The 24,197-nt window shown below is 37.3% G+C and overlaps 1 protein-coding gene across 1 annotated transcript; it reads left to right on the plus strand.

Annotated features, from left to right (window-relative positions):
* The first annotated feature begins 4,668 nt into the window (after positions 1 to 4,668).
* Positions 4,669 to 16,191, plus strand: LOC112031751 (chaperonin 60 subunit alpha 2, chloroplastic). The gene is given in 13 exon segments (XM_065761553.1): positions 4,669 to 4,823; positions 4,916 to 5,090; positions 6,854 to 6,975; positions 7,074 to 7,281; positions 7,398 to 7,543; positions 8,520 to 8,835; positions 9,078 to 9,079; positions 9,460 to 9,699; positions 9,977 to 10,177; positions 12,949 to 13,503; positions 13,990 to 14,608; positions 14,922 to 15,284; positions 15,377 to 16,191. Coding segments are annotated over 10 exon segments (1,788 nt in total). The 5' UTR covers positions 4,669 to 4,769; the 3' UTR covers positions 13,273 to 13,503; positions 13,990 to 14,608; positions 14,922 to 15,284; positions 15,377 to 16,191.
* The last annotated feature ends 8,006 nt before the right edge of the window (positions 16,192 to 24,197 follow it).

A 24,197-nucleotide genomic window follows, 5' to 3' on the forward strand; every position in this document is an offset into this window, starting at 1 on the left:
AACTTAGCAACGGAGCCGTAACGAGGTATGTCTTCAAGTCCTGAAAGACTCTTTGGCACTCGTTTGTCCACTCAAATGCTTTCTTAAGAACCTTGAAAAATGGTAAACACTTGTCAGTAGCTTTAGAAACAAACCTGTTGAGGGCAGCAACTCGCCCGGTAAGAGATTGGACTTCTTTGATATTCTACGGAGGCTTTATATCTAGAATTGGTTTAATCTTTTCTGGGTTTGTCTCGATCCCTCTGTGTGAAACCATGAATCCAAGAAATTTTCCTGATACTACTTCGAAAGCGCACTTGCTTGGATTCAACTTCATACTATACTACCTTAGTGTATTAAAGGTCTCTTGCTGGTCGTCCAGATGTTTTCCCTCGTCCAGGCTTTTCACCAACATGTCATCCACATAGACTTCTACGTTTCGTCTAATATGAGGGCAAAACATGTGGTTGACCAGTTGTTGGTATGTTGCTCCAGCATTTTTCAAGCCAAAGGGCATTACTTCATAACAGAATAAGCCTTGACTAGTAACAAAGGATGTCTTCTCCTGGTTGGCCTCATCCATCCTTTTTTCGTTGTATCCTGAGAAAACATCCATACAATTGAGTAATTTGTGGCCTGCGGTAGATCCACTAGTTGATCAATGCACGACAATGGATAGTTGTCCTTGGGGCAAGCCTTGTTTAGATCAGTAAAATCTACACACATCCTCTACTTGCCGTTGGCCTTTTTAACCATTACTACATTGGCCAACCAATCTAGATAGTATACTTCTCGTATAAACTTTGCCACCATCAACTTCTGAACTTCGTCTTTACTAGTATTATCTCTCTCAGGGGCAAACACCCTTTTCTTTTATCGCATTGGCTTGGAGGAAAGACATATGTTTAGATGGTGGGTGATGACACTAGGATATATACCCGACATATCTTCATGACTCCAAGAAAATACATCAATGTTTTTCTTCAAAAACTGGATGAGGTCCTTCTTAATTTTTTCTTCTAAATCTATCCCAATCCTGGTACACCTCTTAGGGTTTTTTCATCTAAGGAAATGTCTTCTAACACTTCGGTGGGTTCAGTCACAATTCTCCTCTCTTCGATGTTCATCGTCTGCACTTGTTCGTCCATGGCAAGCATGGCCAAATAACACTCCTTTGTTGCCAATTGGTCTCCCTGCACTTGTCCTACCCCATGCTCCGTAGGGAACTTGACTGACAGGTGGTAAGTGGACGTAACTGCCTTCCAACTGTTTAGAGTTAGTCTTCCAATTATGGCATTATAAGAGAACGAGCAATCTACCACAAGAAAATTTACATCTTTGGTTACCTGTTACGGATATGCCCCCACCATTACTGGCAACGTAACGGTGCCTACAGGTTGTACCTTTATTCCTCTGAAACCCACTAGAGGCAAGTGTACTGGATGAAGCTGGCCTCGTCTAACCCTTTTTTGCTGAAAAGCTGGATAATACAGAATGTCTATCGAGCTTCCATTATCTATCAATACTTTTCTAGTTGTGTAGTCAGCAATAACCAAGGTGATGACAATATCGTCGTAATGAGGATGGTGAATTCTCTCTGCATCCTCGTCCGTAAAAGTAATTGCCTGCTTGTCCAGGGTTCTTGCCCTTGGGGATCGTCCAGAAAGTTGGACGCTCTGTACTACCTTCAGGTATGTCCTTTTGGACTTGGACGACTGACCTGTTGAACTTCCCCCTATGATAACTCTGATTTCTCCGAGTGGTGGTTGTGACGACTTTTCTACTTTACCCTTCAATTTCTTGTCCTTGTGGTCTCATCTAAGGAAACTTCTCAACTTTCCCTGCCTTATAAGATTCTCAATCTGCTACTTTAGATCAAAACATTCATTTGTATCATGTCCATGGTCTCTATGAAAGCAACAATACTTATTCCTATTGCGTTTATTAGGATCTCCTTTCATCTTCTCCGGCCACTTCAAGGAAGGATCATCCTTGATTTGCATAAGGACTTGCTTGAGTGGCATGTTCAACGGTGTATATTGTTGATTCTGTGCTGAAGGACCTACCTTCTTATTGTCTCGGTCTTTCCTATCTTCTATTCATCCCTTCTTTTGACAATGACCTTGCTCGGGGTGGTGCTGAGTGTTTGCTTTCTTTCTTTTCCTTTTCTTGGCAATGATTTCATCTTTTGCATTCATGAAGTTTTGGGCTGAATGGATGAGTTCAGCCATAGTCTGAGGCTTTATCTCGTAAAGCTTGTGGATAAACAGATCATAATTGATCCCATTGTGGAAGGTCGCTAACAATAGTTTATCGTCCATCTCATCCACTGCCAAGGCTTCTCTATTGAAGCGAGTAATAAAGGACCGCAAGCTCTCATTTTCTCCTTGTTCTATGGTTAACAGGCTAGACGAGGAACGTTTGTGCCTTTGTCCTCTAATAAAATTATTAACAAATAACTTGCTCAACTCTTCAAAAGAACTTATCGAATTTAGGGTATCTTGTTGAACCACACCCACGCGGGCCCTTTGAGGGTGATGGGAAAAGCTCTACACATTATCTCATTTGGAACCCCTTGAAGGTGCAGGGTAGTCTTGAAGGTTGCAATGTGATCAAAAGGGTCACGCGTCCTATCATATGAATCTAAAGAAGGCATCTTGAACTTTGGTGGCAAGGGATGACCATTGATGGAAGCCGTAAAGGGAGAATTAGTTCTATGAACCAGGTCTTCTACGGGGTTTGTCCTTCTCATGTTTTCCTTCATCTCATCCATGACTTTCCTCATTTGGTCCATCTCCCTCTCTAGGTGTGGCACCTTTCTTGATATAATGCCCCTTGATTGGCTCTCCGGCTCTGCATTTCTTCCATCTCCCTGACTCTGTCCGTGTTCTTCTCCATAGGCCTCATGTTGTTGCCTTCTAAGATTAATCTCCCTTCTCAATTCCTGGTTCTGGTGAGTTAGCTCTGCCATGGCAACGGCCATTGACTGCATGTGTTGGACAGAAGATGGTTGCACGACAGGCGTCGATTGATGGCCACGATGGGGGTTACTGGAAGCATCTCTACTCTCTTGAGAGTCTGGACTAGTAGCCCTTAATCTTGTCCGAACCATTTCAACCCTTTGTCGGAGAAAGAAATCACAAAACTTAACCAATGAAGTTCAAACGCGACAAATAATTCCTTCCCTACAGACTGTGCCAACTGATAGATCGTGAAAAATCAGTAGGCTGAAAATCTCGAGCATTGGTGATCTTCAGGCTGAGTCCTCAAAAACAAATGTAGAATCAGAGGAGACCAGTAAAGGCCGGTCCAGAATCCTCCGATGGTAAAGTCAGTGATTATTACAAGTTGAAAGAGAGTATTTCTGAAGTATTTTATTTTTTGTGAAAAATGTTTTTCATACCTTTGTTCTTTATTTGGGAATGCTTATATAGTATTCGTGGAAGGGTTACTCATTTAACAACCGTTCATGTTATTGAGGAATTCAGAAAATTATAAGATAACTTCCATAACTGTCATGGAAGTTATCTCATTGGGACTTGTGCTCTATAACGGTTAATGGAGGGTTTGGTTCGTAATGACGCAACCCATCCTTTACGTTCGGAAGAACTTAAGTCACAAAAAGCCTAAGGTCTAGTAACCTCATCCGTCCATTACTAAGGACGGACGAGATTTGCTTTAGGGACGAGCATAGGAGGGATGAGTATAAGAGGGACGAGCGTAAGAGCCCCTTATCCCATTCTTTACATTTTGTCATGGACGGCCCATATGGACGAGATGAAACTTAGCGCATTTTCTTTACACCATTAGTTACTACAATATTTTCACAATAAATTTTAAGTAACAGATTGTTATTAGTTAATATTGGTGAGTAAAAAAAATAATTCCAGTGGTGGGTTCAAATTAAAACTATTAACAATTTTTCATATAAATTTTGTTGTGAAAGTATTGCGAAATATGTTGTGGACATAACACTTCTTAGTAAAAAATATAATTGTTTGTAAATTTTTTATTATTTAATGAGTATAAATAAATCTATTTCTTACTTATTATGTAATAAGGGTATAATAGTCAATTTATATAAATTACTTTTTCTATCCTCCCACTTTTCTTTTCAACCAAACAAAAAAGTTTTCCGTCCTTCCACTTTTCCATCTCTCCAACCAAACACACACGAGGGAAAATTAAATATTTTCTATTCTCTCACTTTTCCATCCTCCTATAATTTTTCATTCTCCCACTTTTTCACTCTTCAAACCAAACGGACCCTTAGTGTAGGTGAGATTCATCCCTAAATTTTTTATTCAAAATCATAAAATTTTACCAATTAAGATAATAGGAATACATTATATAACATATATATATATATATATATTTTCAAGAAAATAAGATTTATTTGTTAAAAAATTAGATATTGATCGAGATGGATAGAAAAATAATTCACTAATTTTTCTATTATCAATCGATAGTTGATTGCTGAATTTTATAACTTACTGAGAATGAGATTAAAAAAATAAATCCATAATTTGGAGGAAAAGGGAAAGGCTGGTTTGGGCTAGGTTTTGTAGGATGGCCCAAAAAGGTAATCGGGGTCTATGAGCCCAAACCCGCTCCAACGATGCAGCTAGTTCATGAGTTGACTCAGTTGAGTTGAGTTGAGTCACGTTAACTGGTCCGAGTCGTTGTTCTAGTCACGTTAACTGGTCTGTCATTGTTCTGCTTCCAATTTCAAAACCAAAGCCCCAAAGCAAAACCATTTCTTCTTCTTCTTCTTCAACTATTATAGGGATATGTCTGTTTCCTTCTCTTCCCTTCAGTTCTTCCATCAAAAACCTCTCTTTTCTGTAAGTACTCTCTCTCTCTCTCTCTCTCTCTCTCTCTGTATGTCTTTCTCTTTTTATTATTTTGTGTTTGAAGTAATGGGTTATTGTTGCAGAGCCTTTATTGGAACCAAAGGGCAACTGGGTTGTGGAGAAGTACAAATTTTGTGAGGAGTATTGCTGTAAAGGCAGGCCCAAAGAGGGTATCTTTTGGTAAAGAATGCAGGGAGGCCTTGCAAGATGGGATTGATAAGCTGGCTGATGCTGTTTCTCTCACCTTAGGACCTAGAGGTATCTGGGAATTCTTCATTTCTGTTTGTTTTGATAGCTTTTTTAGGTTGCTGCCATTATATACCGTCTCTTACTCTCTTTATGCTCTAGTTTTTGAGAACAAGAGGGATTATTTCATTTTCTATCTATGCTTATATTGGTGAAGGGATCAATGATAAGCCTACAGGTTAAAAAATATCTTGTTGGTGATTCTTGCTATATCATTTGCAATGCGTACAGTAGTTTCAATTGGATGATTGTTATTTGGTAATAGTTTGCCAAGTTTAATTTGTTTTGTCTATGTAGTGGTAATAATAATGAGAAATGTGCAGGAGGCTACACATTAAATTGATTTCATCTATTTCAGTGAAGTGAGCCAGCTAGAGATTTGACTTTGTCTTATCAAGTTGTGAAATTTTTCAGTGCATGGTGTAGTTGAGCCACCTGACAAAATTAGGCTAATGGAAGATTGCAGTGCCAATTTGCAAGACTTCAATTTGCAAGTTCACTGCAAATTTTATTTATTTCGCATTTGCGTGAGATTGTGGTTTAGCTTGCACTTCTAATGCGTAAATTCAATTTAGTCCATGAAGTTGTACTAAATTTTATTTATATTATCATTTTAATTTTTCTCTCCCCTTTTTTTTTCCCCTAGGGAGGATTTTGGGGGTGGGTGTAAAGATGTGAGTTGTTCTAAGACTATATGGAGTTTGAGAAAAATTCTATACCATTTGGGAAGATTTCAGAATAGCAATGCTGCTTGAATTTATGTGTATTTGCTATTTTCTATCATAAAAATTTTCTTCATGAACTTTTTGAATCTAGGACGAAATTGTATCATGAGATTCATTCTCACTGAATGGCAGAGTGTTGATTGGAGTAGGTGAATTTGAAATATTGAGAATTGTTGCTTTTTTTTTTTTTTTTTTTTTTAGGGGGGGTGGTGGGGATTCCCATCCCTGTGAAGGTTAGGAAGCACAATGAAACAGGTTCATCCTGGTTTTTGCACATTGCAGCTGAATATTAACAAGATCAAGTTCATATACTTGAACTGTAGCTGTTATGGGACTTGCAACTTGCAAATTGGGGTCTGTCAATGTTAAGACTTAAGGATATTATTTAAGGGCCTTAGTAAAAAAAAAAAAAAATTATATTCTTCTCAAGTGAGCTAGATGGTGGATTGAGATTATTTGCAAATGCTTCTAACACCATAATTATAAGGAAGAACCCCCAAAAATGCCATTAATTGTGTAACTTGTGTTAATGCCATTGATGGCGACTGGTTGAAGCCTAAAATAGTAAGATTGTAGGTATGAGGTCTTGGTTTTTCATGGTTTCAGTGGCATGTCTATTAAAAATAATAATAATAGCAAAGTAAAAAAGGCTGTTGAAGGGGAAGCTAGCTCTGTTCGTCATGAATGTGGCATAAGATCAGTTGAAGCCTTGAAGGCTTGTAACTGAAGCTTTTCTTGAAGAGATATTAATTTATTTATGAAGAGATATTTATTCGCTTATTTTCTTAATAAGCTTCAGTCAGCTAGGGTGGCCTCACTTTGGCTATGTAAAATAGTTATACTTGAGAACTTCTATTTTTCAATTTCTGGGGTTGGTTCAGTTACGGCATAAGCCTTTATGACTTTTCTGACATTTTAAAAAAGCTATAATATGCTAGATGTAACACATACTGAAATACTCAGAAGAGAATATAAGTATTTTTTAATCAAATTATTAAATTTTATGCTGCTAATTTGATAGAGGTATTGATTTTAAGTGATAATATGCAGGCCGTAATGTTATTCTTTCTGAGTCTGGATCACTTAAAGTAATTAATGATGGCGTTACAATTGCTTGATCCATAGAGCTTTCAGATGCAATTGAGAATGCAGGAGCAATGCTAATCCAAGAGGTCATTCATGGTTGCTAGATAATTCTCTCCCCTGTTGATTGATGTTTTTTGAGACAAAAGCAATCACAGATATGTAAATCTTCATATCCTGCTTGCAGGTTGCAACTAAAATGAATGATTTGGCTGGTGATGGTACAACTACTGCAATTGTTTTGGCTTGAGCAATGATCAAATCTGGGATGCTGGCAGTTGCTTTTGGGGCTAACCCGGTTTCTTTGAAGAAAGGAATGGATAAGACTGTGAAAGACTTGGTCAAGGTCTTGAAGAAGAAAAGTGTGCCAGTAAGAGGAAGAGATGATATAAAAGGTATTTAGAGCACGTCTTGTGAATTAGGTTTGTGCCCTTCTTTGCACTTTTTTAATAAAAAATTATAATTACTTGTCAAAAACAAAATCTTGAAAGTGTCTTTTGCCACATTGCAGCTGTGGCCACAATTTCTTCTGGAAATGATGAATTTGTTGGGAACTTAATTGCTGAAGCTATAGAAAAGATTGGCCCTAATGGAGTTATCTCTATTGAGTCATCTTCATCATTTGAGACCTCTGTAATAATAGAAGAAGGAATGAAGGTAGGTCATTAAAGATGACTTTTAATTGAAAAGATTCACGACCATCTCAAAGAGAGGAAAATTTAATTTGGAAGGAAAGAAAATGGGTCAGAATGTAATTTGAATTGAACCATAATTTTAGAATGAAAATAAACTTTATAAACCAGCAATGAACTAATTACCCCACTGTTTGGTTTTTTTGAAAATAAACGGTTGAAAACTCCCAATCTGTACCCAGTTCAGAAAGCTCCCAATCTGTGGATTCATGACACAAATAGATACAATTGAAAAATTGTTGTAATCATTCCTCAGCTCACGAGTAGATACTACTACTTTTAATCATGTTAATTAGTATTTCTTTTCATTTCTACATTTTCTTAGCAATAGAATGTATCATAAATTGAACAAGGACTACGTGCATATAACTAACACCAACCTTTGGCCACCCTCAAAACCAAGAGATAACACAACCCCAAACTTCCACAACAAGCCTTAAACCACTACCTCTGGCTTAGATCTGACACCTACAGCTTCGGATTTGCCACCTCCACAACCCCTAAACACCACCCTTTGGCCACCACATTTTTTCTAATCCAAATCCCTCCTATTTTTTGTCAAATCTTTGCCATGTGTGCCAGTTTTTGTAGTGGTAAATTGTGGTTGTTCTTGGCTGCCGGAGATGGTGGTGTGGTTGTGTGTTGGCAGGAGTGAGAGAGGAAGAAGCAGATTAAGATAAGGGAGAAAAGAAAAGGAAAATAAAATTAAAACGGTTTTTCTATAGTAAATTTTACTTTAATGTGTGAAGCACTTGACAACATTTTCCGTCCATTGAGCCATCAGAAGTAAGACGGAAGGACTGATTTGGCAGTTTCCCAAACTTCTGTGGATAAAACTTGATATTAGAACATCAGAGATCTTTTTGCATTTTTCCCTTTATCTCTGATTCCTAGTTTTTTTCCCCCCCTTTCTTTTAATTCTATTAGATCTTTCTGGACAGATTGACAAGGGTTACATGTCACCCCATTTCATTACAAACCACGACAAATCTATAGTGGAGTTTGACAATGCCAAAGTCCTAGTAACTGATCAGAAGATTTCAACTGTCAAAGAAATTGTTCCTTTACTAGAAAAGACTACCCAACTGAGTGTCCCACTGCTAATCATTGCAGAGGATTTCTCCAGGCAAGTACTGGAAACACTAGTGATGAACAAAATGCAAGGTTTACTAATTGTTGCTGTTGTCAAATGTCCAGGATTTTTAGAAGGAAAGAAAGCTCTTTTGCAGAATATTACACTTATGACAGGTAAATTATGTACTGCATACCAAACTTTATTTGCTTAATTATTTAATTTTTCCATGACATATGCTAATAATAAGAATGTTTATTCTGAATTGGCTGTTATGATGTTAAGAAAATATCACGACTATGACCTGCTTTTCATTCACTATATTTCTTAATTTGTTGCTTTGCGACACAGTCCAACTCATTCCCACTTAGCTTTATATTAATATCTTTACATCTCAAAATAATGAGATAGTTCACTTTGCAGCCAGATGTCCACTGACATTTTTTATTTCCTAGTTTGCTGGCCCTCATAGTCATTTAAAGAACCTCAGTGCTAGTTATGATAGTGGTTAATTCAAATTGAGCTCAAGTGTCTAATAATTGATGTAGAAAATTAGTGAATTTCTGGAATTCAAAAATATATATATATATATATATATATGTAAAGAGAGTACTATTGTGATGTTTCTTTTTCAGGATCTCAATGTAGGCCCCTTATATTGATGTGCTTTTCCTGTTAAATACACAATTTGGTAAAACTCAAGCTATTTTGTGTGAAATTTTGTGCCAAAATGTTGTTCAAGTGCATTTATTTAACCTATTTGCTATTTCAGCTTCAGTTTCTCATTGAGATAATTTTAATGTTAATAGGTGCTGATAGATTTGGGTCTGACACTTGAAGGTGCAACTTCAGATCAGCTTGATATTGCACGAAAAGTTACCATAACCTGTAATTCAACAACCATTGTTGCTGACCCTACTACTAAAGCTGAAATACGGGCAAGAATTTTGCAAATCAAGAAGGATCTAGCAGAAACAGATAATGCATCCTTGTCAAGAAAGCTCTCTGAAAGAATTGCTAAACTCTCTGGCGGTGTGGCTGTGATTAAGGTCTACAATTTTAAAAAAGTGCTATTTCTTAAAGATTGTTAATGAAATCTTGTATAACTCTTCCTGGATGTTGGCTTCAATCAAATATCTGTCTTGTCAAAAGTGAACAAGGCTTTTCCAGCCACACAGAGAGAGAGAGAGAGAGAGAGTGAAGCTTTATCTTTGTTTTTTATGTAAATTTTGAAACTTTGATTTTTTTGTTGATCATGACTGATATTCAAAACCTTTGGTCATAATTTTTTTACCTTTCCTTTTATTTATCTTTCTATTATTTTAGGTAGGAGCACACACTGAGGTGGAGCTTGAAGATCGGAAACTCAGAATTGAAGATGTTAAAAATGCCACATTTGCTGCCATGGCTGAAGGAATAGTCCCTGGTGGTGGTGCTACTTACATTCATCTCTTGGAACTGATTCCCATCATAAAGAATTCTATGGAAGATCTAGATGAGCAGAGTGGTGCAGATATTGTGGCAAAGGTGTGGTATCCTACCCCCCTCCCTCTCTCTCTCTGCGTCAGATTTTTCCTTTGTTTTTAGTCAGAGTGAGATCAGTGTTAATCAAATAATGAGGTATACTTGAGTGCAAAGGCCTCCTAAGCCTTGCACCTTGTAGAAGTAAAATGCATTTTGTAAAAATTAATATAGTAAATTTTAAAAATTAAAAAATATGACTATCAATTGATAAGTTTGAAAGTTCAATATGGGTATGAAACGTACCCTTGAACGTTTAGACCCCCAAAAACAAAAATACCAATACAAGCTATATAACAAACAACGTATGTGCGGAAAATGATAAATAGCTTATATCGAAATAGAGACACAATCTAAATCATAAATAATCACACACACTGCAGTAATTAAATGGTAAAGATAAAGGGAAGAGAAATGCAAACACAAGGACAACACTCGATGTGTTATCGAAGAGGAAACCGAAGCTCTCGGCGTAAAATCTCTCCGCCGCGCTCCAAGCGGTCAATAATCTACTAGAAAATGTAGTTGGGATACATGAACAGCAATAGACCCTCCAAGCCTAATCTACCCAGGTACCTAAGCCCTCCAAGCTTCCTGCTCCAACGAGGTTGCACCGAACCTTTTTCTTTTCTAGCTTACCGGATTCTGCTATAGCCTATAGCATCAACCAATCACCATTGGTTTCCTCCTAAACTGCTTCCCTAAGCACCAAATGGACCTTCTCACAGACGTGGGTATGGTGAGATAAGGGTTTGGTAAATAACCTCTCAAGGGTATGACAATGGAGAGGAAGAGAGTAGAGGAATTTGTAGAGTCTCTTTAGATGAAGATTGGAGATGAGGCAATCTTGTTTTTCTTTAGGGTTTTCTCTCACAAAATTCTCTCTGGAAGCTCTCACAATATGATGGGTATAAGGGTGTATATATAGTAGGGTGAGAAGGGAATGCAAAACGTCAGTTTTTGCCAAACAGGGCAAGTTGGCGACTTGATCTCGCAGCTTGACCAAGTCGCGAGTTAAAGTCGCGACGTAACGGCCTGGCTAGACTGGAACTTTTGTCCTGTAGCGTGACAGCTGGCGCGACCCTTCAGCTTCCCAGTGTGCCTCTCACGTGCCTGCCTTTCGCGGCTTGCCAGTCGTGATCCACCTGCGAGCCCTAGCCGCGAGACTCTGTTTTTTTTGCACACTCTTGAGCTTTTCTTCACATCTTCTCACACACTACCCTTACAATTTTCCCACCTAAATACAGGGTTGCTAAGTGCTAAATTACAAGCAAATTGGTCACGGAATAAAGCCAATTAAATGCTTAATTAAATTCAACCTTACAAAGCTAATCATATATATATATATATATTGATAAGATCTAATCATATAAAAATTAAACCTAGCATTTTATATAATGCCCTATGAACTTTAAATGCAGCTGTAGAAGTTATCAGTTATCACTAAACAACTAGGTGGTGAAGGCTAGACTGTCCTGCATCAAAAACAATATATATATATATATATATTAATGAAAAAAAGGATACGGTTCCAGGAGAGACAGGAGGTCGAAAGACTGGTTAAAAAAAGGGGAGAAGAAGTAGCCATTGGTTCAAGAGGAAAGAGAAAGGAGTTATATCATATAAATAGTGCATCACACCACACAATTAGTATTGCATAACAAATCAAGGGCTCATATAAATAGTATTAAGATTTAAAGGTTATGTTTAATGTATTTATCTTTTTAAACAAAAAATAGTGCAAAAAGCACACTTTGAGCTTTGTAGGAAAGTGAAAAAAGTGCGCTTTTTGAAACATATTTTGCTTTAGGTGTGAGAGGGGCTAACCCTTGGCAGTTTTCACTTTAAGCAGACTTCTACAAGCAGTCAGATGACAAGATCTGACCAGGAACTTTCTAAGGTGGCCTGCATGTAATATCTTGTGTTATTTTCTTCCTCAAATCTTGAGAGACCTGTTCTCAGGACAGGGTAGAGAAATTTAAAAAAAATAATAATAATAATAGTACAAGACCTTTTTTCTTTTTTCTTTTATTAATCTCCTTGCATTATTGTAATTTCATCAAATCATCAACAATAATATAAGAGATGCCTTAAGAATGAATTGCTGCAAGATCAGCTTCTGAAAAATTCTGTTAGTGGGCCTATTTAATTGAGTTTTATAGACCTTTTTACAAATCTGTTAGGCTCAATGATTATTTAATTTAGATACTGAACCAGTAAACCCTTAAATCTATGATGTATATACACAATCAAATTTTCCCTCATTTGTTATAACAGACAAGACCCCTTATCACCATACTGATATTTTGTTTTGGGAGGAGTAATCAATTAAAATGTTTTTAAAGATCGCTGGTGCCATGTTCATAAATTAGACATAGCCCTGAACAGAGATTGCCTGATAAAATTGTCAGAAAAGGTGTTTAATTCTATGGATTGGGTCTGCATGTGTCAACAACAAACTGGTAGTAGTTATACTACCAGCAATTGGTAAGAAATAGTAAGCATATTTGCTACTGCAAATGACTGTGAGTGAAAGATCTCGTCCCTCATCTGAGGCCTCCCCTTTTCTTAAATTGTTTCTTGGGTGTTTTTACTTTTTATTTATTTGTTAGTTCAGTATTCAGTCAGATAATGTAAAATTTAGATTCTTATGCTTTAAATTTGAAACTGTTAATTTCCATTTTTCATCTTTTGGTTTTTTAACATCTTTTAGGACCTTAATTTTGTGGACGTTTACTGCTCTGATCATAGAAACTGTTGCTAATGTTGAATTGCAGGCTCTCCTTGCACCCGCAAAGTCAATTGCTTCTAATGCTGGAGTCGATGGAGAAATTGTTGTAGAGAAGACTAGAACTTGTAATTGGCAAACTGGATACAATGCAATGACAGGCAAATACGAAGATCTTCTCAGTGCTGGAGTTGCAGATCCTTGTCATGTGTCAAGGTGTGCACTTCAAAATGCAGTGTCAATTGCGGGTGTAATTCTAACCACTCAAGCTGTGTTGGTGGAAAAGATAAAGAAGCCTGAGCCAGCTGTCCCTCATGTTCCAGGCATGACTCCAAAGAAAACATGGGAAGAGATTAGTTGGAAAGCTATTTGAAAGCTGAGAAAGTCTCGTATGTGTCACATTGGTTTGAAACAAACAATTTGAATTTTCTTGTTTTAGACTTGAGATGATGATTAAAGAAGCTTTAGAAGCTGTTGAGAGGCCGGACAAGTCAGTTTTCAATCTGACTTTTGGATTGCGAGAGTATTAAAAGCCATACATGAAGAAAGGGATTGCACGTCCAGTAGCAGTCAGCTTATTAATCTTTGTAATCTCATTCAACATGTAAGATTCCCTTTTTTTTTTCTTTTTTTCTTTTTTCTGTTTTTTTGTTTTGCTTTTGGGAACTCTTTTTTTTGGACTTTGTATATACTGCAATAATAATGATGAGGGCATCTTAAAGAAATTTCTTTGTTCTTGTTCCTTAATCTTTTCTTCAGAAATCTCCAAAACCTGTTTCTGATTCTGTCCATATTTGTGCTCCAACTTTGCTGTAGAAGTTATCACTGAGAACATTGCACAACTGGTCTACTAGGTATTGTTACAGATGTGGCAGTAAAATTAATTTTGGAATTAAAGCAATATACTTCCTCCTCGATAAACCCAATTGTCTGCCAATGTTGCAACATCATCCAGAATATTGCGTCTGTATATACACAGCATACAAGTGATTTTATGCCTAGTTTGTTGATTTGAGTGTTATTCTAGACAGGTAATTCTGTCAAAATGAAGTTTTAAGTGAATTCTAACACAATGACCTGGTTTGGATAGCACGGCAAGTTACTGAATCCAGCGTTCCACGTTTTGCACTGGGACCCACGCGCACTAGCTACTCCAGAAAACGCAGGTCTGGAAAATGCAAGTTTTCTTCAGCAAAGCACACCGTTTCAATTAAACTCTCTCTATGCACCGTTTCATTAAACTCTCTCTACGCACCGTTTCATTAAATTTTCTACGCGTGTTGCAAGAGCTGAAACAAATATCTCTCCACAAGCCTCTTCTTGCGCGTCCTGTTCATGGATTTAGCTGATTTGGGAACTCTTGTGCGTCCTGTTCATCACAGAAGCTGAGAATCATCTCTGATCAAAACGGTGCGTTGCCTCTCAACGGCTAATTCCAATCTCCTCAAGCTTCCTGATTTTTCTTTCCAACTACCGTGGCAGAAATGCCTTCAATCCTCTTCAATGCTGTGTCCAAAACATCTTCAATGTCTTACACCTACCCACAAACCACGAAGTTATCAAAACAGAGCACAGCAATTGATGAACACAAACCCATTACGCGGAATTTACAGAAAAGATCCCCTCTGTTCAACAAACGCTCAAGCTCACAAGCTTCTCTCCGCTTGGGACATCATCGTTGCCACCACTGTCAGTGTCTGCATTCATAGGTAAGTCATTTTATCTTTCATGCTCTCTCATCTGTGCTTATCCATGAGGCTTCATCAAATTGTGGTTTTTTGTATTCAATAAAATATGTTTGCATGTGGTTTTTTTGTGTTCAACAACGTCTGTTGTGGTTCTCTGTTGTGTTTTCCATGAGTGTAGTATGTGGGTTTCTTTATCCTTCGTGTAATGCCATTGGTTCTCTGTTGTATTTGGATATGTGAGTTTACTTTGCATTTGTCATATGGGCATGCCGAACTGATTATTGATATGCACCTGAAGTGTTTGTTGAAATGCCTCAATAATATATGAGTATAGGAAGTTGTAGAAAAAATGGTTAAGCAAAAGAAATCGATGGACGGTGGTGGTAAAGATGAAAGAGCTGACTGGAAAGACCCTAAGGAACTAGAAGCGTTTTGTCAGTTCTGTGCTGTGCAAGTCATGGACGGCCAGAGGAAGGCCACCAGATTTTTGTCCAAAATTGGGGTGAATGAAGTGATTCGACAGTTGGGTGAGATGGGAAAAGTGGTGACTTGGGTGCAAATTAAAAACAAATGGGATAATCTGAGAAAAAGGTGGAAGACTTATAACAAGTGTATGGACAATGAGACTGGGTTGGGTTATGATGCTGGAACTGGGATGCTTGACGCACCTGATGAGTGGTGGAACCGAAAAATTGCGGTTAGTTCTGATCAATACATATATAATTGTGAAAAACTTACTGTCTAAAACTATATTCTCTTGTGTTCTAACTACTAGTTGTCCACATGTAGGCATGTCCTGATGCAAAAACCTTTAAAATGTATGGTTTGCCGAATCGTGACCTATTGAACATCATGTTTGGAGGCACGGTTGCAACAGGGAGAAATGCATTCTGCACGAGTGGTCCAATACCAACGGAAACCAACAAAGGGTCTAGGGACTCCGCTGATAGCGTAGAATTTGTTGACCCCCAATGTGAACCCGTTGTGAACGTTGACGCAATGGAGGTTGAAGGTCCATCATCGTCGAGGGCAGGACCAGCAGTGAATAAGGGGAAAGGCTTGGCAACTAGTGTCCACATTTTCAAGCCAATTTCCAAAAAACCAAAAAAAAAAGCGTTCAGCTGCGCAAGAGATGTCAGACTCTTTGAAGAGCATCTCAAATGTTCTTGTTGAAAGATCTAGTTTAAGTGCCCGTACACCATCTATTTCCACAGCAACTGCTCAGGTTAAAGCAATTCTGGACATGGTGTTGAGTCTTCCCGAGGTGTACCCGGGTCACTACCTTCATATGTTCAGCACCATCTACTTCATGGAAAAAGAGCAAGCTAGGCACATGTTTCAAGCAATTTCTGATAACAAGGAAATCCAACTGAAGTGGCTAGAAAAAGAGTATCAAAGGCACCCTGAATATCATTGACGGAGTGAAGGAACAATAGATTGTCTCGATAGGGTTGTGTAGGCTTGGTTTAGTAATCAAACTGTCAGTGTTGTACCTATTGCACTATTATTTTTCTTTTCTTTTTTTATTGGTAGAAACTAATGCTTGTTATAGGTATATATTTATATATTTTTGTCCAATGCTTCTTTTATCTGACTTTTTTGTATTTTTGATGGTTATGCACTGTTATTTGTAGTAAAAATTTGATGATGGTTGTTTTTTCCTTGCTATGCGACCAATGGTGTTTTATACCATTGGTGTCATTTTGCCTTCATATAATCTAGCATTTCCTACATTTGATTTTTATATAGTCAATTGGCTGTGTTAACTGGATTTTTATCAAATTATTGGATTCATGGTAACATCATTTGAATCTTGCAGGGGTCAAAAAAGCAACTGGTTAAACATGCTGTACAACTCCTTGTTGAGGACACTGATACAGCCAAGTATTATTCTCTATTTGACCTTGTGATTTGATTCTTCTTCATACTTGAAAATATTAGAGTTTGTTCCACATTTACATCTAGGGTGGTGGGCTCATAGCTTGTATGTCTTACATTCCTCACATTGATTTGTGCCCTGTTAATGCTATCTTAACCCACTCACATGTCGTCTAACATTATTAGTCATGTAAGATTGATATAAGAGGCTAATTATTGATGCTTTCATTTTTGATGATTGCATTTCCAAAACCAGAACAAAGTAGCATGTTAAATAAATCTCTAGTGTATAATTTCTGAATTGCATGTGTTATACTTGTCTGACATTTATTGGATTGCTGGACAGTAGCATGGGTCATAGTTCTGATGTGGTGAAGAAGATCATGGCCGCAAAAATGCCACCAACATGGTTGAGTTTAGGGATGTTGATGCAGCAAGTATGTCTTGCTGCACATTTTTTGTTTAGGAGTTAGAGAAGAAATTTGTGATTAACTTGTTTATAGAGATTAGTCACTGACATTGAACACTCATTGCTTGTACCTGTTTAGCACTGCCCTGGTGCACTATCTGCTGCACTGAGTTGCAGCCTGAGCTGCATCAGTGTAGCAGCTGATGCACGGGTGTGCATGCTGGTGCTGCCTTGGTGCACTGTCTGCTGCACTGTGTTGCAGCCTGGGCTGCACCAGTATGGCAGCAAGTGCATCAGCTGCAGAACTGCAGCAGGTGCATCACCTGCTGCAGTTCTGCAGCTGATGCTGGTGTTGCCTTGGTGCACTGTCTGCTGCACTGTGTTGCAGCCTGGGCTGCACCAGTGTGGCAGCAAGTGCATCAGTTGCAGAACTGCAGCATAGACCCGGTTTGGGAATGGGACACACTCTCATATGCTGTAATGATATTGATTGATCGGGATGAATATGAGTCTGCCACTTGTGGGGTAATTGGATAGAGATTTGTTATGTTGTGAGGATGAGATCGTATTTTCTAGGAAGAGAAAGTTTATACACCACATTTATACCAGAATCTTTGCTACAATAGTACAATATTGATATTTTCGATCGTGAATGGCGTAGAAAAAATAATAAATTCATGTGTTAATGGTTATTTATTATTTATAATTGATTACTTTAATAAATTGTGACAAAGGAAGTATCAAAGGAAATCTTGATTCAAGGAAGTATCAAAGGAAATCTTTCCGTGTCATACAAAAGGATATAGAAAACAATTTTTAGTAGAAGGGACTTGATAGATTGGAGCATTTATATGCATTGCATTACATTATTTTTTTTTAATCAACAAGGCAGCACCAGCACTTGCTGCCACACTGTAGGAATCTCAAGCTGTATGTAATGGTACGGTTATAAACACCTACAACTAAACATGTTATTGGAGTTGCTTCTAAAATCCCTATTATGCTTAAGTTAGAAAAAATGTGTGTTCAAGATAAACACTCTCAAAAGTTTTCACTCTCTTACCTCAATTCAAAATATTACAGGTGCATCACCTGCTGCAGTTCTGCAGCTGATGCACTTGCTGCCACATTAGTGCAGCCCAGGCTGCAACACAGTGCAGCAAACAGTGCACCAAGGCAGCACCAGCATGTACCAAGTGCATCAGCTGCTAAGGCCTAAAAATCAAATTTTCATTTTTTTAATTGTATGTACATGTTCTTATCAACCAGTAAGTTAGACAGCTACCTTGGAAACCTGCTGCAAAACTTTTTATTCTTAGACAGCTACCTTTTGCACTGAACAAGATTTTGGTATTGTGAAGTTGTTCTCATATGGATGTGGTTTATGAATGTGGTTAAGCCATACATGGACTAAGAATTTTATTTCTCTTTCCTAGTCCATACGAGCAACTATAACTCACAATCCTAAATCCCCATTTTTTTTTTGGGTAGATCGAATTTGATTATAGTCTCTCATTTTTCAAGGACAAAAAAACTTTGTCAGCTAAGAGCTGACATTCATAGAGTTAAGACCTATCAATATAACACATATAAAAAAAAAAAAAAAAAAATTTGAGTTGAACATCAACTAGGGTTCTTGGCCATCACACATCAATCAAGGAGCTGGTCTTCCCATGTTTTCTTCATTCATTTCTTGAAGAGTATGTAAATCCATAACTTTTACAGATGATGGCCAACCAAACTTGGTGTCCATGTTTTGTCAAAGTCAACATACTTGCTGCTGAACACAAAACTGATAAATCTTACCCTTTCTTGATGCATGAGTTACACAAAACTAAAGTTAAAAGCAAAAAAAATGCAGATATATCCTTATGCTTAAATACTCAGAGGTTCTACCTAATTTTTAGAACCAAGAATTATTACAATAGTTCGTATTTAGCAGAGAAGTGCCAAGAGCTTCCAGACTTGAAATCAGAATTGATTTGATGATCAACCATTCTGCAGTTTCCACTTTTCTTATTGGCTGGCTTTTCTTAATTCATAGAGAGAGAGAGAGAGAGAGAGAGAGAGAGAGAGAGAGAGAGAGAGAGAGAGAGTATAATACATGGTTTTTGAAGGTATGCCAATGTCTAATATCCACTCTTCTCTGTGTATGTTTTTATGAGGGGCAGAAGTGCCATGGCATCTAAGGTTTATTGGGGTTCTTATTTTTGTGACGTTTCCTTTTAATTCTCACTATACTTTTTTTTTTTTCTTCTTTTTCGTTGGCTACTTTCTTTTTTTTCTTTTTTTTTTTTTCCTTATTTTAATTATTCTCCATCAAAGCTGATCAGTTTCTTAAAACCTACGCATATAGGAGGATATTCAATTCAGATCTCCACTAGAAAGCATCAACAGCTTTATTAAGCAATTTCTACTGTAGTCGCACACTTTCCTCAAGCAAAGTCTATAAGCATCCCAAAAATGGTAATTTTAACAATGTATGGTTGTATCATATGCTCACCACTTCTGTGCTTGACCCTTCCAGTCCGATCCCCACTAATGTTTAAGCTTTTCACTGAGGTACCTGCATGTGAAACATACTAGAATTGAATTCTAAGATTAAAATGTGATCCAAAGTCTGTTTGACACTGATTTATAAAAGTGCATAATGCATATCTGTTACTCAAGCTTTCACTTGTTGCTAACAATGGAATTGTAACATTAAAATAGCATGCATGAGTTGATAGACAACCGTGGAGAATTGTATTAAAAATTACTGACAGACGTTTTTTTACTTGGTGTTGGTTTTTTTTTTTTTTTTTTTTTTACGAATTAAAAAAAAAAGAAAAAAAAGAAAAAGAAAATAGCCAACGAAAACAAAGAAAAAAAAAAAGGATAGTGAGAATTAAAAGGAAACGTCACAAAAATAAGAACCCCAATAAACCTTAGATGCCATGGCACTTCTGCCCCTCATAAAAACATACATAGAGAAGAGTGGATATTAGACATTGGCATACCTTCAAAAACCATGTATTATACTCTCTCTCTCTCTCTCTCTCTCTCTCTCTCAATTAAGAAAAGCCAGCCAATAAGAAAAGTGGAAACTGCAGAATGGTAGATCATCAAATAAATTCTGATTTCAAGTCTGGATGCTCTTGGCACTTCTCTGCTAAATACGAACTATTGTCATAATTCTTGGTTCTAAAAATTAGGTAGAACCTCTGAGTATTTAAGCATAAGGATATATCTACAATTTTTTTGCTTTTAACTTTAGTTTTGTGTAACTCATGCATCAAGAAAGGGTAAGATTTATCAGTTTTGTGTTCAGCAGCAAGTATGTTGACTTTGACAAAACATGGACACCAAGTTTGGTTGTCCATCATCTGTAAAAGTTATGGATTTACATACTCTTCAAGAAATGAATGAAGAAAACATGGGAAGACCAGCTACTTGATTGATGTGTGATGGGCAAGAACCCTAGTTGATGTTCAACTCATCTCTCCTACAGTCCTATAACTACTTTCCGTTTCTTGATGCATGTAACAGCCCCAAATTTCACAGTGCATGTAACAGTGCATGTAACAACCCCACTTTCATGAGATTATCACAGTGCATGTAACAGCCCCAAATTTCCAATAATTGTGCATTTCTAAATTTCTAATACCAGCCTAGCATGGAGTTCAAGAAACCAAAAGAACAGCTACCACTGCAAAATCACTGAACAAGTTTATCATTTGAACGGGTCTGAATGAAGACCTAAGAGCAGAGAAGAGAAGCACTAAGGTGAGGGTCCATGCATGTAGATGAAATTTTGAATTTTTTGTCACTTATAAAAAAATTACAAAAGCAGGTATGTCCCTTACATAAATGCAATTCCACAAAATTGAATTAATCAGTAATTACACCTTAAAAAATGATGAACAAATCAACTTTCTCTACAATCCCAGTCAGTACACAGTTAATACCTCGGGGATGCTATTAACGTTTTGGACAGACTATGGTGATAATTATATGCGAGCTTGTTCCTGACATGAAGATGTCTTTAAAAACTTATTAAATTGCATTTTGGTAGTAGAATATACTTCATATTTGGCACTTCTTTTATAAAAAGAAATAAACAGTGGTTTTTTGGATCTGAAAGTAGTAGCATATCTTAACATTTTCTATTAAATATGGTAAACTCTTTCTAACTTCTATATTCCCCTTTTATGACTTTGAATATTTTATCATCAGAACACCCTTCATTTCAATTCCCTAGATTTCCTATTTCAATAATTTAGAGTCCAAATGGCAGCCCCAAATGCAGTATTTGCATTGAAATTCAAAAAAGCCACAGTTACATGCTCACATCACAAACTTTATTTTACATTTCATCGCACTAGAACAATAGTAGTCTCTGAGCAGCACTTCTATGAGATTTATACGGAAAAATTATTTCAACCATAAACACATAAACCAACTAGAGTTTAGAAACCATTGGCTCTTTGTAGCTTCTAGTGCTGCTGTTACAGGTAAGGTGTGGTCCAAGGTGGTTTGCACTAACTGCTTGAGTGAGGTTACTCATCTTTCTTGAACCACTGACTAAATTTTTTTTTTATTGAGAAGGTTTCAGCATATCTGAGACTGCGCCTAAGACCAAGAAGGTCCATTATGAAGGAAAACTAGAAAGACTCGAGTTGATGAGCATGCAGCACTTGGCAATGTTGTTATGAAGGTCTAGGAGGATATATGGGCTGTTGAGCTTTTGAGAGTAATAGCTAGTGTTGTTACCAGCTATAACTGTGGTCCTGTTCACTGTCACAACCTTATTAGGCTTATTAAATGATTTTATATGGGAGTTATCCACAATGAATGAATCCATACATAGATACGCATGTCTAGTAGGAGGGCTTTTCATGGTTTTTTTTTTTCCTTGACTTGTTGCTGCCTTATCATGTCTGGTAGGAGGCAGCAAGTGCATCAGCTGCAGAACTGCAGCAGGTGATGCACTGCAGCAGGTGATGCACCAAGTCTAAAATTCTAAAATTGAAATCTTACAAAATTTACTTCACAATTGTTTTTGATAACTCAAAAAATTTATTAGAATGCACAACAAAGAAACCATCCCTGCACAAAAACAAAGCAGGCACACAACCAAAAAAGTCAAACAACAGCACAAAGATCCCAACCAACCTGCTCTAAAAACTCAATACATTGCACAACATGTATACCATCATCCAAACCAACCCTCCCCAAAAAAAAAACCCACATATTCCATCAGCAGTACAACGTTAAATATAAATAATAATAATAATAATAATAATAATAATAAAAAAGAGCAAACCCACATAACCACTGGACTGACATTCCACAATAAATCAAAAGAAGGCCCAAAAACGAATACAATTGTAATAACTACTAACCAACACTTCAAATTCATTTTCTCTAAATGAAACTAGACAATAATATACCAATAATTACAATATGCTACCATTTTCCTCTAGACCATCAAATATTTTGTGCATAAAAAGGTGTCAATACAGCTGTAAAGCTCTTGATTACCACATTAATAGTTTGTAAAAATATTATAAAATAAGTTGTGCCTATAATTACTCTTAAAATTTTATGTTAAAATTTTGTTTTCAGCTTTTTTTTTGAGAAACCATCCGAAGCTTTTCATTAGTTTGACATTGACATTTTGTCAATTACAAAACTGTTAGCCTCACAGTGAATGTGTTCAATCCATATCTGAGGATCAGAAGAATTTTTGGCTAATTTAGCAAGCTTATCCGCTACAGCATTGCCGCTACGTTTTACATGGGAAAAGGAAGCAAAACTCAAATTAGAAACTAAAAGTCCAGTCTCATAAATTATGTGTCCAAAGGAACCCAAGCTGGATGAAGTTGCCGAGAGATGCTTGTAAACTACTTCGGAGTCTCCCTAAAAAATCACCTCCTGAAGCCCAATTTCGATGGCAAAGGTGACTGATCTTCACCATGCCATAGCCTCTAAATCACCAAGGCAGCACCAGCAGCAGCTGCAGAACTGCAGCAGGTGATGCACCTGCTGCAGTTCTGCAGCTGATGCACTTGCTGCCACACTGGTGCAGCCCAGGCTGCAACACAGTGCAGCAGCCAGTGCACCAAGGCAGCACCAGCAGCAGCTGCAGAACTGCAGCAGGTGATGCACCTGCTGCAGTTCTGCAGCTGATGCACTTGCTGCCACACTGGTGCAGCCCAGGCTGCAACACAGTGCAGCAGACAGTGCACCAAGGCAGCACCAGCAAATTGCACCCGTGCATCAGCTGCTACACTGATGCAGCTCAGGCTGCAACTCAGTGCAGCAGATACTGCACCAGGGCAGTGCTAAACAGGTACAAGCAATGAGTGTTCAATGTCAGTGACTAATCTCTATACACAAGTTAACCACAAATTTCTTCTCTAACTCCTAAACAAAAATTGTGCAGCAAGACATACTTGCTGCATCAACATCCCTAAACTCAACCATGTTGGTGGCATTTTTGCGGCCACTATCTTCTTCACCACATCAGAACTATGACCCATGCTACTGTCCAGCAATCCAATAAATGTCACACAAGTATAACACATGCAATTCAGAAATTATACACTAGAGATTTATTTAACATGCTACTTTGTTCTGGTTTTGGAAATGCAATCATCAAAAATGAAAGCATCAATAATTAGCCTCTTATATCAATCTTACATGACTAATAATGTTAGACGACATGTGAGTGGGTTAAGATAGCAGTAACAGGGCACAAATCAATGTGAGGAATGTAAGACATGCAAGCTATGAGCCCACCACCCTAAATGTAAATGTGGAACAAACTCTAATATTTTCAAGTATGAAGAAGAACCAAATCACAAGGTCAAATAGAGAATAATACTTGGCTGTATCAGTGTCCTCAACAAGGAGTTGTACAGCACGTTTAACCAGTTGCTTTTTTGACCCCTGCAAGATTCAAATGATGTTACCATGAATCCAATAATTTGATAAACATCCAGTTAACATAGCCAATTGACTATATAAAATTCAAATGTAGGAAATGCTAGATTATATGAAGGCAAAATGACACCAATGGTAGAAAACACCATTGGTCGCAAGGCAAGGAAAAAACAACCATCATCAAATTTTTACTACAAATAACAGTGCATAACCATCAAAAATACAAAAAAGTCAGATAAAAGAAGCATTGGAAAAAAATATATAAATATAGCTCAAACACATAAGAGTGATGAGCATTGTCTTACATACACACCCATAACAAGCATTAGTTTCTACCAATCAAAAAAAGAAAAGGAAACTAGTAGTGCAATAGGTACAACACTGATAGTTTGATTA

This window comes from Quercus suber, unplaced genomic scaffold, assembly GCF_002906115.3.
Source record: "Quercus suber isolate HL8 unplaced genomic scaffold, Cork oak 2.0 scaffold_418, whole genome shotgun sequence".
Classification (NCBI taxonomy): Eukaryota; Viridiplantae; Streptophyta; class Magnoliopsida; order Fagales; family Fagaceae; genus Quercus; species Quercus suber.